We start from the raw sequence: 15,776 nt of genomic DNA on the forward strand, positions 1-15,776 counted from the left end.
CGGTCACGTGCTCTAGCCGGTATGTGGTTTATGTCCTGTCTTGCCCATGTGGGCTTTACTACGTGGGCAAGACAGAGACACAGTTCAAGGAAAGAATGGCGAACCATCGCCTTGCCATTAGACAGGCCCTAGAAACCGGCCGGAGTGAACAACCCGTAGCAAGGCACTGTGCTGAAGAAAAGCATAGTGTGGCCAGCATCAGGTCCAAGATTATAGATCAAGTACCCATACCCCCAAGAGGGGGGAACAGGAAAAGGATGCTCCTACAGCTCGAGGCCAGGTGGATACACCTGTTGGGGACACTTTCGCCCCGAGGTCTTAATGAGCAACATGGGTTGTACCACTATTTGTAATTAAGGTTTCACACGTATGTATATTAATAACAGGCTTCAGTAAGCTTGAAGATTTCATTTGAGTATGACACAATGTTGTAACATAAAGACCCGAGCGTGACACATGGTGGCTGAAAATAGGCAGGGACTAACCAGTAATACATAAACTTAAAAATATAGAAATAGCTTAGTGCTTATTAGCACTCAATAACCACCACCACTAGATTAATTAGAGTCTCCTGCCCATCCAATACCACTATGTGCCACGCTAACCTGCAGATTTTTTTACTATTTTATCCTTTTTTTAACTAATAATCCTTCATCATAATATTTGGCGACGATATCGCCTCTTAATAGGCTGGCAGCAGCCTCTTATAGCACTGTTTTGTATTTCAATGAGCACATTTTCACTAATATCGCTATTTGTTTATGTTCCCCCAGGTGCTATGGCAACAAGCCCCACTGCTGGCTCCAGAACGAGGCCTGGCTTCTCTACTGGCCCGCAGCGTAGTGAGACGCCTGACGACGTCATGGGGAGTGTCTGGGAGCTGGGCAGAGTGACAGCCTCCCTAATGGCGCCGGACCGAGCGACGCGCGCTGTGAGCAAGACGGAAGCAGGGACAACTGATGGAAGACGCAGGTGAGAGGGGCGGACTGCCGCACAGCACAGGGGGGAGGGTTTCACTTTGATTGTATGGCTATATATGTTTTGTATTTGCACTTTGGTTTTGATCCCTGAGGACGGGCAGTACGCCCGAAACATGTTGGACGATTAAACACTTTTTTTCACAAGAAATGGAGTCCGTGAGTGCCGCCTGATCCCCACCCTATATATATATATATATATATATATATATATATATATAGTGTATATATATATAAAATACCACATGAAAAGCTTGTGTTTGTCCCTCTGTACCTTACTCTGTAGGAGCCCTGACAGGCTCAGCGCTGCCTCTAATTAAAAACCCTCCCATGACGAGGCCACTGTTGCTGCGACTGTCCTCCATGGGTCTGAGAAGCATATGGTGAGCAGAGTTCAGCACAAGCCTCTTAGTCTCTGACCTCTTGTGCAAAGTCTCATGGGACTTTGTCAACTCCTAGTAATGCACTGCATACTTTTGCAGTCAGTGTGCCTTGGCTCCCGATGCTCAGCACCATTAATCATTGTCACATCGGCAGATAGGCGAAGCTGCAGCACTACCATGCACAAAACCTTTAGCTATTAAAAAAAAATTATATATTTTTTTTTGTTGGGGGGGGGATACATGCCAACCACAGGGGACCCCTAGAGAGAGGAGGGCCAGGGGAACTGACCCCCTGTGCCCCTCCTTAATCCAGCCCTGTATGAATGGCCTCAGTAATTTACATTTAGCAAATTATTGGTACAGTATCAACATTTTGTTACTATTCTCTATGTGATATGACAGGATCTTCCTGGATCTACTTAACCCCAAAATCTAGAACAAATGTAGGAACCTTCATATATAAATATGTGTCTTAAACAGCGCTGGAATAATGGGGGGTGATAGAGATGGGGCAGTCTTCACAATTGGTATATGGACTCCAGTGTACAGCATTTTGCTGCCTACAATCCTCCTCAATGGCTCAGATGTTCAGCATACAATGGCTGCTGCAGAGCTGACCGAAGTTGCAAGATGTTTTGGCATTTTTTCTTCAGACCGAGGCAAATGGCAATGTTTTTGGCTGGGTTGCAGGGAGAAGGAACATTTAAGTCTGCAGGGGGAGTAAAGCTAAATCCTAGATGTCACAAGAGATTCAGGATGGCCATGGTTGCTGTTGCCATTGATGGCAATAGTGCAATGGGCCATCAATAGTGGCATACTATGCAATGGATGGCCATCAATAATTTACATATTAACGGTCATCCATTTTCTTTGACTGATTGGCCTGTGGGCAGGGCTTCACAAGTGTTGGGAGTGGAGCTATGCTATGTCCCAGACCCTCGGGGAAAAGATAAAAAAACTATTTATTTCTGCTTGACATCGATGGGGGGATATACCATTTGGTATTCCCACATCAATGACAAAACAATTCTACAGGGACCATAAACCATTCATGGTTTTGAATATCGATGGCCATCCCAACAAGAGATTCACGATGACCAGGGCCAGATTAAGGTCTGTAGGGGCCCTGGACAACAAACTTGTGGGGCCCTTATCAATAAAAGATATATAACATTAAAAGTGAATATAACATTAAATGAATCAGAAATATATTCTTAAAATGGCCAGAAAAAGAGAACTTTCATGTGAAACTTCCAGTCTGTTATAGTTCTTAGAAATTAAGTCTATTCCATGCGAGAAATTGCCAAGAAACTGAACATTTCCTACAACAGTGTGTACTACTCTCTTCAGAGAACAGCACAAACAGGCTCTAACCACCGGGGCCTACTACTTCTCTTGCATCTCTGGTTAAAACTTGTTTGTGCTGTTCTCTGAAGGGAGTAGTACACAATGTTGTAGAAAATGTTCAGTTTCTTTACAATTTCTCACATGGAATAGCCTTCATTTCTAAGAACAAGAATAGACTGTGGAGGTTCACATGAAAGTTCTCATTTTCTGGCCATTTTGAATCAAACCCACAAATTTGATGCTCATCTTCTTACACGATTAGCAGACACAATGTACCATTAGAACACTGGATTGATGGTTGCATGAAATGGGCATCTATATACCTATATAGATATTTCTTTAAAAACCAGATGTTTACAGCTAGCATAGTCATTTACCACATTAACAATGTATATAGTTTATTTCTGATTAATTTAATGTTATCTTTACTGAAAAAAAGTGTGCTTTTCTTTCAATGATACAAAAATATCTAAGTGACCCCAAACTTTTGAGTGACAGTATATAATAGTCCAGGATGAAAGCAATCTGCCAAAATGGATTCGTTGACAGACTTAATATGCCAATGCATAATCTTCACCATTGAAGTAAATTGACTATCTTTTCAACAAAAGCGGAGTTCTGTGTGATCACAGACTATCTATTTTCTAGTAATTGCTTTGCTTGCCAGCACCCATGAATTGATCATAAGTGTGGACCCCACAAGTTTGTACCACCCACACACACACACACACACACACACACACACACACACACACACACACACACACACACACACACACACACACACACACACAACTGCTAGTACAAATGCCACAAATTGGCTGGCAGTCAATGCAGTCTCTTTTGTTAAAAAACACTTGTCAGTTTGTAGGACCGCAGCTCCCTTTGTTCAACCTTGATTCCCGCAGGGTCACAAAAGACAATCTACAATACAAATTACAAAAGGGGCACCCAATAGTGCAGTATCCTTTTAGTAAAATGTAATAATTAAAAAGTAACAACTGTACGGCATGCGTACCGCAGTAATCGTCAGTGGTGGACTTCAGACCACATGGTATAACAATATTTCCACACTGTCCTCGATGCCCCTGGGCGGTGGGCATCGAGCTGATCTTTGTGTACCAGGCTGACTGGTCGGTAGGGTTAATGCTTTGGCCGCGGGACCTTATATAATAAGGGCTGGTTCTTAAAATATGGGGAACCCCTATTAATTTTTTCCCCCGTATTTTGGGAACCAGTCCCAGACCTGGAGCCTGTGGCTGGTTTTAAAAAATCGGGGAACCCCTATTTGCCGGGTTTCCTGATTTTTTATTACCAGCCCCGGCTCTTTCAGCATGGTGCTGGTTACAGCACCACGCTGTTTTTTAAAATTTATTTATTTTTCTATTTTTTTTTACACATTGCAGCCTACATGGCCGCTAATACGAATCAATACGACATCGGAGGGTTACAAAGCAGTCGTATTTGACTGCTTTGTAAATTCCCCTCCGGAACACAACTTTGCAATCAGCTGAAACAGCCATATGCAGTCGTATTCATTCGTATTAAGAATACAAATATGATTTTTTGTATTCGTATTCTTAGTAAATTTCCCCCAATGTGTCATTTGCTGACATGGTGTCCATACGTTACAGATAAGCAGAGAGAGGATATTCCTCATTCAATCCAGATGGAGACAGAGGGGGACATTTACCAAAATGGATTCGTAGAAAAAAGGTGTATTCGTAGGGAGAAATACACCTTTTTTTTACGAATTTGTATTTTCAGGATTTACAATCCCAAAAATACAACAATTCGTAGTCCTAAAGATGGAACATTCATATTTGTATTTACAAATACGAATGTCCTACACCATCGATAGGATACGACAGAAATCACCAATCAAAAGAAAAAAAAAATATAAAAAAAAACCCCGGCGTGGGGTCCCCCCCACAGCCGAAACCAGCACCAGGCTGAAGGAGCCGGGGCCGGTAATTAAAAATCAGGGAACCCGACAAATAGGGGTTCCCCGATTTTTAACAACCAGCCCCAGGCTCCAGGTCCAGGGCTGGTTCCCAAAATACGGGGGACAAAATGACTAGGGGTCCCCCGTATTTCAAGAACCAGTCCCAGGCACAACCAGCCAGCAGGGTAATGTCACAGCCGGGGGACACTTATGATATAAGGTCCCGCGGCCAAAACATTAACCCCCTGACCGGTCAGCCTGGCCAGGGGCCCTGGGGGAGTGGGGACCCCCCCAATGAAGTGGTCCCCCCCCTCCAGGACTTACCTGACCAGGCTGAAGCCTGGTACTGTCCCCGATGCCCCTGGGCGGTGGGCATCGGGCTGATTATGGTGTAAAAAAATAGACTAATCTATTGTTTTTTACTGTGGCACTACAAGTGCCAGCAAGCCTCCCCAGCAAGCTGGGACTTGGAGAACCACAAGTCCCAGCCTGCTGGGCATTAAAGGGCCCGCTGGCACTTGTAGTTCCACAGTTAAAAAAATAGTACACAAAACACACTGACACACATTTAAAATAAAACTTTAATACATACAAAGCCCTTACATACTGATATTTACCTATCTTCTTTCCGTAGGTAGCCCTGATGTCCTGGTCCTGTGTCGTCGTCTTCTGGTCCTGTGTCGTCTTCTGGCTCCATGTCGACCGTCGCTGTCGCCGTTGCCGTCCGGATCCGACGAAATCCATGGAGGAAGCTGTGGAAGGAAACCATACTCACCTGTCCCAGCGCGACGTAGTCCAGGTAAGTGTCTTGGCAAAAAAACAAGCCGACACCCAAAACCAGCCGGACAGAGAGTCGCACGGTGTTTGTTTACATCGTGCGGCTCCGCCTCCCGAATGCCGCTATTGGCCGCCTTGCGGCTTAGCGGCTCCTGATTGGCCGCTAGGCCGCAAGGCGGCCAATAGCGGCATTCAGGAGGCGGAGCCACACGATGTACACAGAGTACCGTGCAGCTCCCTCAGTCCGGCTGGTTTCGGGGTGTTCGGTTTGTTTTTTTGCCAAGACACTTACCTGGACTACGTCGCGCTGGGACAGGTGAGTATGGTTTCCTTCCACAGCTTCTCAAATGGATTTCGTCGGATCCGGACGGCAACGGCGACAGCGACGGTCGACATGGAGCCAGAAGACGACACAGGACCAGAAGACGACGACACAGGATATCAGAACATCAGGGCTACCTACGGAAAGAAGATAGGTAAGTATTAGTATGTGTGGGCTTTGTATGTATTAAAGTTTTATTTTAAAAGTGTGTCAGTGTGTTTTGTGTACTATTTTTTTAACTGTGGAACTACAAGTGCCAGCGGGCCCTTTAATGCCCAGCAGGCTGGGACTTGTGGTTCTCCAAGTCCCAGCTTGCTGGGGAGGCTTGCTGGCACTTGTAGTGCCACAGTAAAAAACAATAGTTTAATCTATTTTTTTACACCATAATCAGCCCGATGCCCACCGCCCAGGGGCATCGGGGACAGTACCAGGCTTCAGCCTGGTCAGGTAAGTCCTGGAGGGGTGGGACCACTCCATTGGGGGGGTCCCCACTCCCCCAGGGCCCCTGGCCAGGCTGACCGGTCAGGGGGTTAATGTTTTGGCCGCGGGACCTTATATCATAAGTGTCCCCCGGCTGTGACATTACCCTGCTGGCTGGTTGTGCCTGGGACTGGTTCTTGAAATACGGGGGACCCCTAGTCATTTTGTCCCCCATATTTTGGGAACCAGCCCCGGACCTGGAGCCTGGGGCTGGTTGTTAAAAATCGGGGAACCCCTATTTGTCGGGTTCCCTGATTTTTAATTACCGGCCCCGGCTCCTTCAGCCTGGTGCTGGTTTCGGCTGTGGGGGGGACCCCACGCCGTTTAAAAAAAAAATGTATTTATATTTCTATTTTTTTTACACTCTGCCGCCTGCACGGATCTGACTGATCCGTGCAGACTGCTACAAATAATTCGTATTAGCAGCCGTATATATGGCCAGCTAATACGAATTGTTACACCATCGGAGGGTTACAAAGCAGTCGTATCTGACTGCTTTGTAATTTCCCCTCCGGAACACGACTTTGCATACGACTTAAACAGTCGTATGCAACCGTAGGGGAAATACCAATACGAAAAACTAGGTTTTTCATATTGGTAAATTTCCCCCAGAGTATCTAATTTTTGTATCCATTGACACTCTTTCTGTAACAGGAGTTTATGTCTGTCACCACCTCTCCTTAGAGGTGGTATGTGGTCAACTAACATGAATTTAATATATATTTATATATGATTATTTTTTTTTTTTTTTTTTTAATAAATTTTATTGAGATTTTCAAAAGAAAAGATTGACAAACAATACATCTCGCATGTCGAATAGGAACCAAAACCAGACATTTCCTGGTACATTGGAGATGATGAAAAGTAACTTATACAAAAGTTCCTAAAAATACAGTTCTAAGTAAACTTAGTAAACAGTTATGGAAAGAATGAAAGGTGCCGGTGCACCTGTAGTTTGGAAATACTATGTAGTGATGTCATTGGAGGGGATTACATAAAGGTGTTCAGAGGGGGGGGGGAGGGGACACACATGAGGAAAGCTATAGAGAGGGGTACCTCGAAATAGAAGGGGCTTCCGGTCCGATATAAGAGAATAGTTATATCATTGCAAGTATTGGACAATTATTTATACACATCAGTTTCCGGCAGCTACCTGACTCAGCAGGTTCCAGGAGGTATTCTCAAATAACCTCATTATATGATTTTGAGACTGGTTATCAAGGGTGTTAATAAAGTATTCCCACTTTTTGTAGAATTTTTCAACACCCATCTCCACATCTGGTATCGTGGATCTCCTGTCACAATACAGAATCTGCACCATTTTTTGTTTTACTTCCACAAGAGATGGAGCGGATCAACTCGTCCAATGTATTAAAATAATTTTCTTGGCGACAGTGGTTAACGTGACTAATAGCCGTATTTTATACTGCTTATCAGGGCCCAAGTTCCAATTCCTGAAGTTCCCACAGATACATGCTAGCGGGTCAGGGGTTAGGTGTAGAGAAAGCATAGAATTAATGAATTGAACTACTTTGTGCCAAAATTTCCGTATCTTCCTACATCCCCATATACAATGAAAGAAATCAGCATGAGATACAGAGCATTTGACACAGGCCCCTGTTTCAGAGCTCGTCATATGTTTCCTCTGGGCGGGCGAGATATATGCCCTGTGGATCATTCTGATATGAACTTCCTGTAAGTAGGAGGAGTGTAAATATTTAAGGGTGGAGTCGTATTGGGATAATAGGTCGGGCAATAAGGTGATATTGGGGGTATCCGATGACCATCTTTGTAAAGTAGATGCCCAGCTTGTGGAGGCAGCTAGAGATGTTAGTGGTATATATAGGGTGCTAATTCTGTATGGAGCAGAGGGAATAAGTTTAAGGAGGGATAGTAAAAGATTTGATGTGTTATCGGTGGTATTGGGTTTGGGTAGGGATTGGATGTAGTGTCTAACCTGTAGATACATGAAGAAGTTTTGAGAGGGGAGTTGGTATTGAGATTGAAGATCCGCGAATGAGAGCAGTCTGCCTCCAGGATCATATACTTTGGAAATAGAGGCCAAGCCTTTCTCCTTCCATTGGGAAAAAGTAGAGTTGGTTAGTGATGGGGTAAAAGCAGGGTTTCCCCATAGTGAAATATATGGGGAATAGAGCGGGTTATAGTGGAATTTTTTGGTAATGGCTAACCAAGCACGGTAGGTATCTCTGAATAGGGGATGTTCTCTGATATCTGCTGGGATGTCAGTCCATTTGGTGTGGAGTAGGCCATTGGGGGAATATGGAGCAAATAGTGCAGCATCCAATTGTGTATCAGTGTAGGAGCCATTGTCGAGCAGCCAGTCACTGACATACCTGAAGAATATAGCATTAGAATATTGAGCTAAGTCTGGAAAACTCAGCCCTCCTTTTTTGCGGGGTAATCTCAGTCTGGCAAGAGCTATTCGTGGGCGTTTCCCCTGCCACAGGAAGCGAGAGAAAATAGTGTTTAGTAGTTTCAAGTCCTTGGGTGAAATTCCCACTGGTAGCATCTGCATTACGTAGAATATTTTTGGGAACAACACACTTTTGATGGCTGCTAATCTTCCCAAGAGTGAGATAGGCAGGGACATCCAATTATCTAGATAATTCTTAATTTTGTCTATGATTGGGGTGAAGTTTAGTTTATATAAATTAGTAAGGTCTAAGGGGATTTGAATACCTAAATATTTAATAGATGTGGATGAGATATGAAAAGGTTGGAGTACTGGTAATGAAGAGAAGTATGCTGACGGGTCTTGTATTGGGAGGATCTCTGATTTGCTCAAATTGACTCTATATCCGGAAGTAGAGCCGAATGCAGAAATCAATTCGAGAACAGCAGGAAGAGTAGTGACCGGGTTGGAGAGAAATAATATCATATCATCTGCATATAGAGATATCTTAAGTGTTTTGGTTTGAATAGTAATACCTTCTATTAGAGTTGAATTACGTATAGCAATCGCCAGGGGTTCCATAGCAATCGCGAATAGGAGAGGGGATAAAGGACATCCCTGCCTGGTGCCTCTGGTGATCACAAAGGGTGGGGAGGTGGAGCCATTACATGATATTTGAGACATAGGGGCGCTGTAGAGGGTGCGTAATATGTTGATAAAGCCAGGTGTAAAGCCAAATAGGCGCATTGCTGTGAAAAGATAACCCCACCTCACCAAATCAAACGCCTTCTCGGCATCAAAGGAGACAATCAGCTTGGGGGTGTTGTCCGAACAACGGGACATGTGGTATATTGCTCCCAGTAATCTTCTCACATTTGTTACAGAGTGGCGTCCCATAATGAAGCCTGTCTGGTCCGGATGAACTACCCGCGGAAGGTGGAATTTTAAACGGTCTGCCAGGATTTTAGTGAGTACTTTATAGTCAAAATTCAGAAGTGAAATAGGTCTGTAAGATCCTGGCAAAGATAAGTCCTTGCCCGGCTTAGGGAGAAGTTTAATAGTGGCAGAGTTAAAATATAACGGAATAGATTGAGTAGTGATAATATGGTTATAAAAGGCCACTAGATTATCTCCCAGCCGTGGCAAGAGTATTTTGTAAAATTCCGCGGACAGGCCATCCGGACCAGGGGACTTTGAAGGCTTAGACTGCTGGATTACTCTAGTAACCTCTTCCAGGGTGACAGGGGCCTCCAGCCTATCAACATATTCCTCAGGGTATTGAGGAAGAGGGGGGAATTCCCAAGGGGTAGAGGGAGATATATTCTCTAGGGGGGTGTGCGTCTCTTGGGTAGGTTCAGTATATATCTGGGCGTAAAAGTTCCTCATGATGTCAGTGATCTGGCCGCTCAACGTTGCCATGGTCCCATCAGTCCTACGCAACGGGTGTACTAATGTAGGGGGCTGTGAACCCCGTAATATATTGGTTAGTAGTTTGCCTGTTTTGTTTCCAAATCGATGGAATTTAAAATTAGAAGAAAACAGATAGCGCTCACTTTTAGTTTTTAGATACTCGTCAAAATGAATTTTTGCAGTATTATATGTTATTTTGTGGATGGGGTATCCTTGAAAGCGTTATATGAGTTAGTTAACGCTGTTTGTAGTTCAAGGTATGCATCAGCCATTTTTTTATTTTCCGCTGTGACATAGGAAATAATAACTCCTCGCATTACTGCTTTCCCTGTCTGCCAAAACAGAGCCGGGTTTGACTCTGCGCTATCTGAGTTCGTATGTTTAAAATCCATCCAGGTCGCATCTAATTTATTACGGAAGGATATGGATTGGGAGAGATAGTTTGGAAATTTCCACGTTCTAGATGGCCCTTTTTGTATATTTGTTTGAAGTGTCATCCACACTAGCGCGTGGTCTGACAGACAAATTGGTTCAATTACAATTTTTTGCACATTAGGGAAGAGTGGGATGGCTAAGAGGATGTAGTCAATTCTTGAAAGAGTTTGATGGGCAGCGGAAAGACAAGTATAGTCTTTTTCTATTGGGTTAATGGCTCTCCAAACGTCTATTAATTGAAGTTGCTTAGCTAGGGCAGGGACCCCTAGCTTTGGCAGCGTTATGGGGATTTTTGGTGGGGATGATCTATCTAGGATAGAGGAGGAGATTAAATTAAGATCTCCTAGTATGATTAAAGAGGACAAGTTGTAAGACAATAATTTGGCTATCAAGGTAGAGAAAAATATTTTTTTGTAAACATTAGGGGCATATACTGTGCAGAGGACATATGGTAGGTTATCAAGAATCACATCAGCTATGAGAAATCGCCCTTCAGGATCGACCTCCGTGCTTGTAATAGAGATATTTAGGTTCCGTCTAACTAGTATTACTACTCCACGGGATTTGGAGTTGAACGGAGCCGCCGCCAATAACTTCCAGCCCATCATTTGCAATTTAAGAGTCTCAGTAGCTGTTAAATGAGTCTCTTGGAGACAGACTACGTCCAACTCCAATTTGGTGAGGTAGGTGAGAAGTTTCCTTCTTTTGGCCGGGGAGTTAATCCCTCCCACGTTCCATGTCCCAATCTTTATATCCATTTAAGTAATGGGTGGGCTGTATGGGTGCCAATAGGTATTCAAAATATAAGAACCATTAGTCCCTAATTCACTGGGAGGGGGGGCGGATAGAACGGAGGGGAAGAGACATACAGACAGACAGGGGTGAGACGACACATAACTGGTAGAGATTAGCAAATACAACAAGACACTAATCATAAAATTCTGCAACATATTACTTAATCGAAAAGATAAACTGGATATTGTCATATATCTAGACAGTACTGGTTCACTGGCCAGGTTCTAAAGAGCAAACCTCTTCCCTAGTCACTTAATGAAAGCATTAATATCTCTAATAATCTAATAATCTAACACGCTCTGGCCGTGAGTTTTCTTATTATTTTATGCATAGGTAAGAACAGTCCTACAGTGCTTTATAAGAAAACTTATACTATTAACATGTCAATACAATTAACTATTGAACTGAGAAATATCGGATGGTTTCCATAATTCTATCTCCAGTAAGATTTATGATAAACAAATTTTAGCTAGCAAGAGAGATAAATTGATTAACTAGACGTATATAAAATCTAAGGATACCACTTTAGTCTAAGGGGGGATCCGAGATGTCAGAGGAGAAATTGGCATGACTTCGTTCCTCTCTTAGAAATGCTTCAGCATCTGCCGGGGTGTTGAAGTCTTTATAAGATGTGCCGTTAAAGATTCTTAACCAGGCAGGATAAATCAGTGCAAATTTCTTTTGTTCCGTCACTAAGCGGGAGCATATTGGAGAGAAGGCTTTTCGGGCGCGGGACAGTTCTGCTGAAAAGTCCTGGAACAAATATAATTTGGAAGATTCCCATGGAATTTCTTTTTTGTTCCGCGAGGCGGACCAGATGGCTTGTTTATGGAGATAATTGAGGCAACGGAAAAGCACAACGCGAGGGCGGTTGGGTGTAGAGGGTGTGTTCTGACCTACTCTGTGTACCCTTTCAATTATCATATCTCGGCAGTCCGATTCTATGTTCAAGAGGGCGGGTAGGGTGTTTCGGACGAAATGAGCCAGCGCTGGTCCCTTGACTGTTTCGGGTAGGCCCACCAGGCAGATATTATTTCTCCGGGACCGGTTCTCGAGGTCATCAACCTTGTTCCAGAGTTGGTAGTTGCTTTTGTCCAACCGTGGTACTTCCTGTTTAAGTCGAGATACATCGTGGAAGATTTCCCCAACCCTATGTTCTGTCACCTCAACTCTGTGGGTGAGGTGCTGTAGTGCAGTAATGTCCGCCACTGCTTTAGACAGCAGCGGGCCCATTGTTGCTGTAATTGCCTCAACCACATCATTATAGGTGACATAAGAGTCTTGTGCGGCTATTGACTTTTTTGCGGCAGGGGATAAGTCTACATGCTCAGGGTCTGAAGTCATATTTGGATCAGCTCGCCTTTTTTCCTGGCGTTGCTGCAGGGGTTGTGCAGCAGCAGGGGAGGGAGGGAGTCTATCCATTTTTGAGAGTGGTCAAAGAGATTGTAGGTCTAACTGGGTGAGTATAGGTGGCCGGTCTCAATACCAGAGCGTCTTTGGTTCAGTGACTTAGGAGAGGTCTGTAAGGGTGCTTTCTAGCACATAGTAAAAGAGTGTCGCTTGAGGAATAGCAAGGATATGTTCCCTTGTGATTGTGTCCACGCAAAGATGTTTCAGGGCAGTTAAGGTTGAAAAGTGTATCACAGGCTGACCAGCAGACCTGTAGTTTTACAGATGTAAAATTCTGCTCAGGTATAGAGAAAGTGATTCATTAAAGTCACAAGGGCTTATCAAGAGGGGATAGTGGAGGATATCAAGTTCCACCTGTGGCTACAGATCCGGGAGAAATGAAGGACAGAGTCTCATAAAATGAAGTGATAGTCCCTCTGCCAGCCCAAATATTTCCCAGGGCAAATATATCTTGGCAGCGCAGGGACAGTTAGGTATTTCAGTAAACTGGATTGTTAGCAGATGCTGATGTCCCTATGTAGTGTGGCTGGGAGCTTGGTGATATGGATTGCAGGATCAGCTAAAATGGCTGCCAGCCCATGGAGCCTGTGTGTGATTTGAAAGGCCTCCCAAATAACGCTGCGTGCTCTGTGAGTGTAATTCCCCAAGAGGGGGGTCTCCAGCGGTGGGGTGTCTTTGGAGGGTGCAGGGCGGGTGGTTAACTACCTTGTTGCGGGGTTTTCTGCCCGCAAACGGCGCCGCGATGTCCGCCTCCCGGCTGGCTGCAAAAATTGAGCTCCCGGCTTCTCCGTGCGCTCCGGCGGGGTAGGCCGCAACCTGCAGAGACGCTGTGCTGCGTCTCTCGGCTCCGCTGCTTCTCCCGACGGGCACCTCTGATGACTGGCTGCGGTGAGGAGATCGATTGGGGTGGACAGAGGGGTCCAAAAGTGTGTTTTTTCCCTTATTTGCGGTGTAGATCACCAGAGCGCCGTGGATGTGCGACTGCTCTGGGTCCCGATCAGGCCACGCCCCGATTATTATTTTTCTTACATAGGTGGTCACGGTGGGGTTCAGACAGCAGTCACAGTACTGTATACATAGTGGGGTACAGAAGGCATTCACAGTACCATATACACAGTGGGGGTACAGCCAACAGTCACAATGCCGTATACACAGTGGGGGTACAGAAGGTAGTCACAGTACCGTATACACAGCATGTTGTTCTGTAGACCCTGCACCCGAGCTCAGTGCATTCTGTATATCATACACGTCCTGCACTGGTCTTAATCCCTTAAAACTATTTGGGTGCTAATATTCACAATAACCCAATAAAAAATGACTTACCTTGTACCAAACTGTCGTGTATGCTGACCAAATTTCCTTTTAACGATTTACAGGCAGATCTTGCTTCCGACCATCCAACCACTTCATCTTGTTCCTTTCCAAATATTCTATAACACTTAATATAGATAATATATTATTAAATCACAGTTCTCCATCCTATTATACATGTAGTGTCAATAGCTGTTTATAATGTACATTATATCACATGAACAGGATACAGTACAACCGAAATCCTTCACTTGTAAAATTTAATACAGATAAAATGTGTAATTTATTGTATGATGCGTCAATGTACAATATTAGGGCTCATTTAGTAACATAGGGCAAGTTCAGCATGGTAAGGAATTGCTGCAGCCCAGTACAGTCAGAATAATGCATTATCTTATTACTGGATAAAGGTCACAGCACCTGTATTCTGCATGCATCACTTACAGTATCACATAAACCCTTATGGTGTCCATTATTATATTATGTACAAAAGCAATGTTAAATAAATAGGGTTATTCACTCTCTAATGTAAACAATATGGGGCCCAATTCTGACCTGATCGCTGCTGTACGAATTTGCAGAGGTCTGGAATCAGATAGCCACCGCCCAGCATGTGGCTCATGAATGGATCACTGATTGTCTACTCTAGGCAAATCCATTCACAAACCACTCACCATGGAATCAGTGTGTGCAGTTGTGTATAATCTTTCCCCTACACAGCTCTGCTGTAGAGACCGTCTGATTGAGGCCGGAGGTGATGTCCCCTAAACAGCCTGGGCACACCCAGAAAACATCAGGTTGCTGCCCAGTAACGGAGACTTCCTGTAATTAAAATAGCGGCAGGGTAGCCTACTTCTCAAGTCTCCTCTCCGGGAGAAGCCCGGAGAGGAGAGTTTCAGCAGCACTTCAGAGGGTGGGTCTTGATCGCGATATCATCAAGCCCTGCCCCCAGAATGGCAAATAACTGGATTTACATATCTCCATGGAGGAGCCGGGGCTAAAATGATGCGATTATGACATTTTAGCCCCGCCCCCAATGTATTTTTTTTAATTTTTTTTTATAAATAGTGTCCTTTGGCTTTGGCATGACACCACTGGCTGTTGGAGCCTGTGCTGGTTCCAAAATATAGGGGACCCCAGTTTTTTGTCCACCCTATTTTTTGAACCAGGACCCAAGAGCGTGGTGCTGGTTTCTTAAATATGGGGCAACCCCACAGATTTTTGACCGCCTAGCAGCCAATCAAGAGCCGCTAGGTGGCCAATATCGCTATTTGGGGGGGGGGGGGGAGACGCAGAAAGTAAACAAACTGTCTACGGCTTCTCTTCAGTGACCGCAGGGCATCGCAGAGGTTGCAATCCAAGAGTAGAGGGTGGAGAGCATGGTTTCCTTCCACAGGTACCCATGCACTTGGATTTCTACTGACAAGGGAGCCAAATCTACATATCAAGATAGGTAAGTTGGTATGAGTGGGCTATTTATGAAATAAAGTTGTTTCTCTGCTGTGTCAGCGTCTTTTTTTATTATTGGTTCTGCTGTGGAATGAAGAGTCCCAGGTAATTTGCTTCGCAACCTTGATCAATATGAATGGCGCGAAGGGGACATTCTGTGTAGTGCCGACGTAAGTACCCTCTACACAATAATACAAAAAGAACAAGGCCTACAAGCCATCTCCTTCTTTTTAAATCTATCCCCGTTAAATACTAACTTGAAAAACTTCATCCTGGAGGGGATTGATTTTATACTGTCTAACAATTATTTTTATCATGATGG

At 44.3% G+C, this 15,776-nt stretch overlaps 1 protein-coding gene across 1 annotated transcript in view; it reads right to left on the reverse strand.

The window, feature by feature from the left end:
- The window catches only part of LOC146081224 (macrophage mannose receptor 1-like), a 351,156-nt gene that overhangs the window by 77,293 nt on the left and 258,087 nt on the right, over window positions 1–15,776 (reverse strand). The window contains exon 21 of the mRNA XM_083189329.1: window positions 14,018–14,132. Coding sequence (XP_083045455.1) covers window positions 14,018–14,132 — 115 coding nt within the window. The remainder of the gene's footprint in view (window positions 1–14,017; window positions 14,133–15,776) is intronic.

Source organism: Crinia signifera, chromosome 5 (genome assembly GCF_055691185.1).
Source record: "Crinia signifera chromosome 5, ASM5569118v1, whole genome shotgun sequence".
NCBI lineage: Eukaryota > Metazoa > Chordata > Amphibia > Anura > Myobatrachidae > Crinia > Crinia signifera.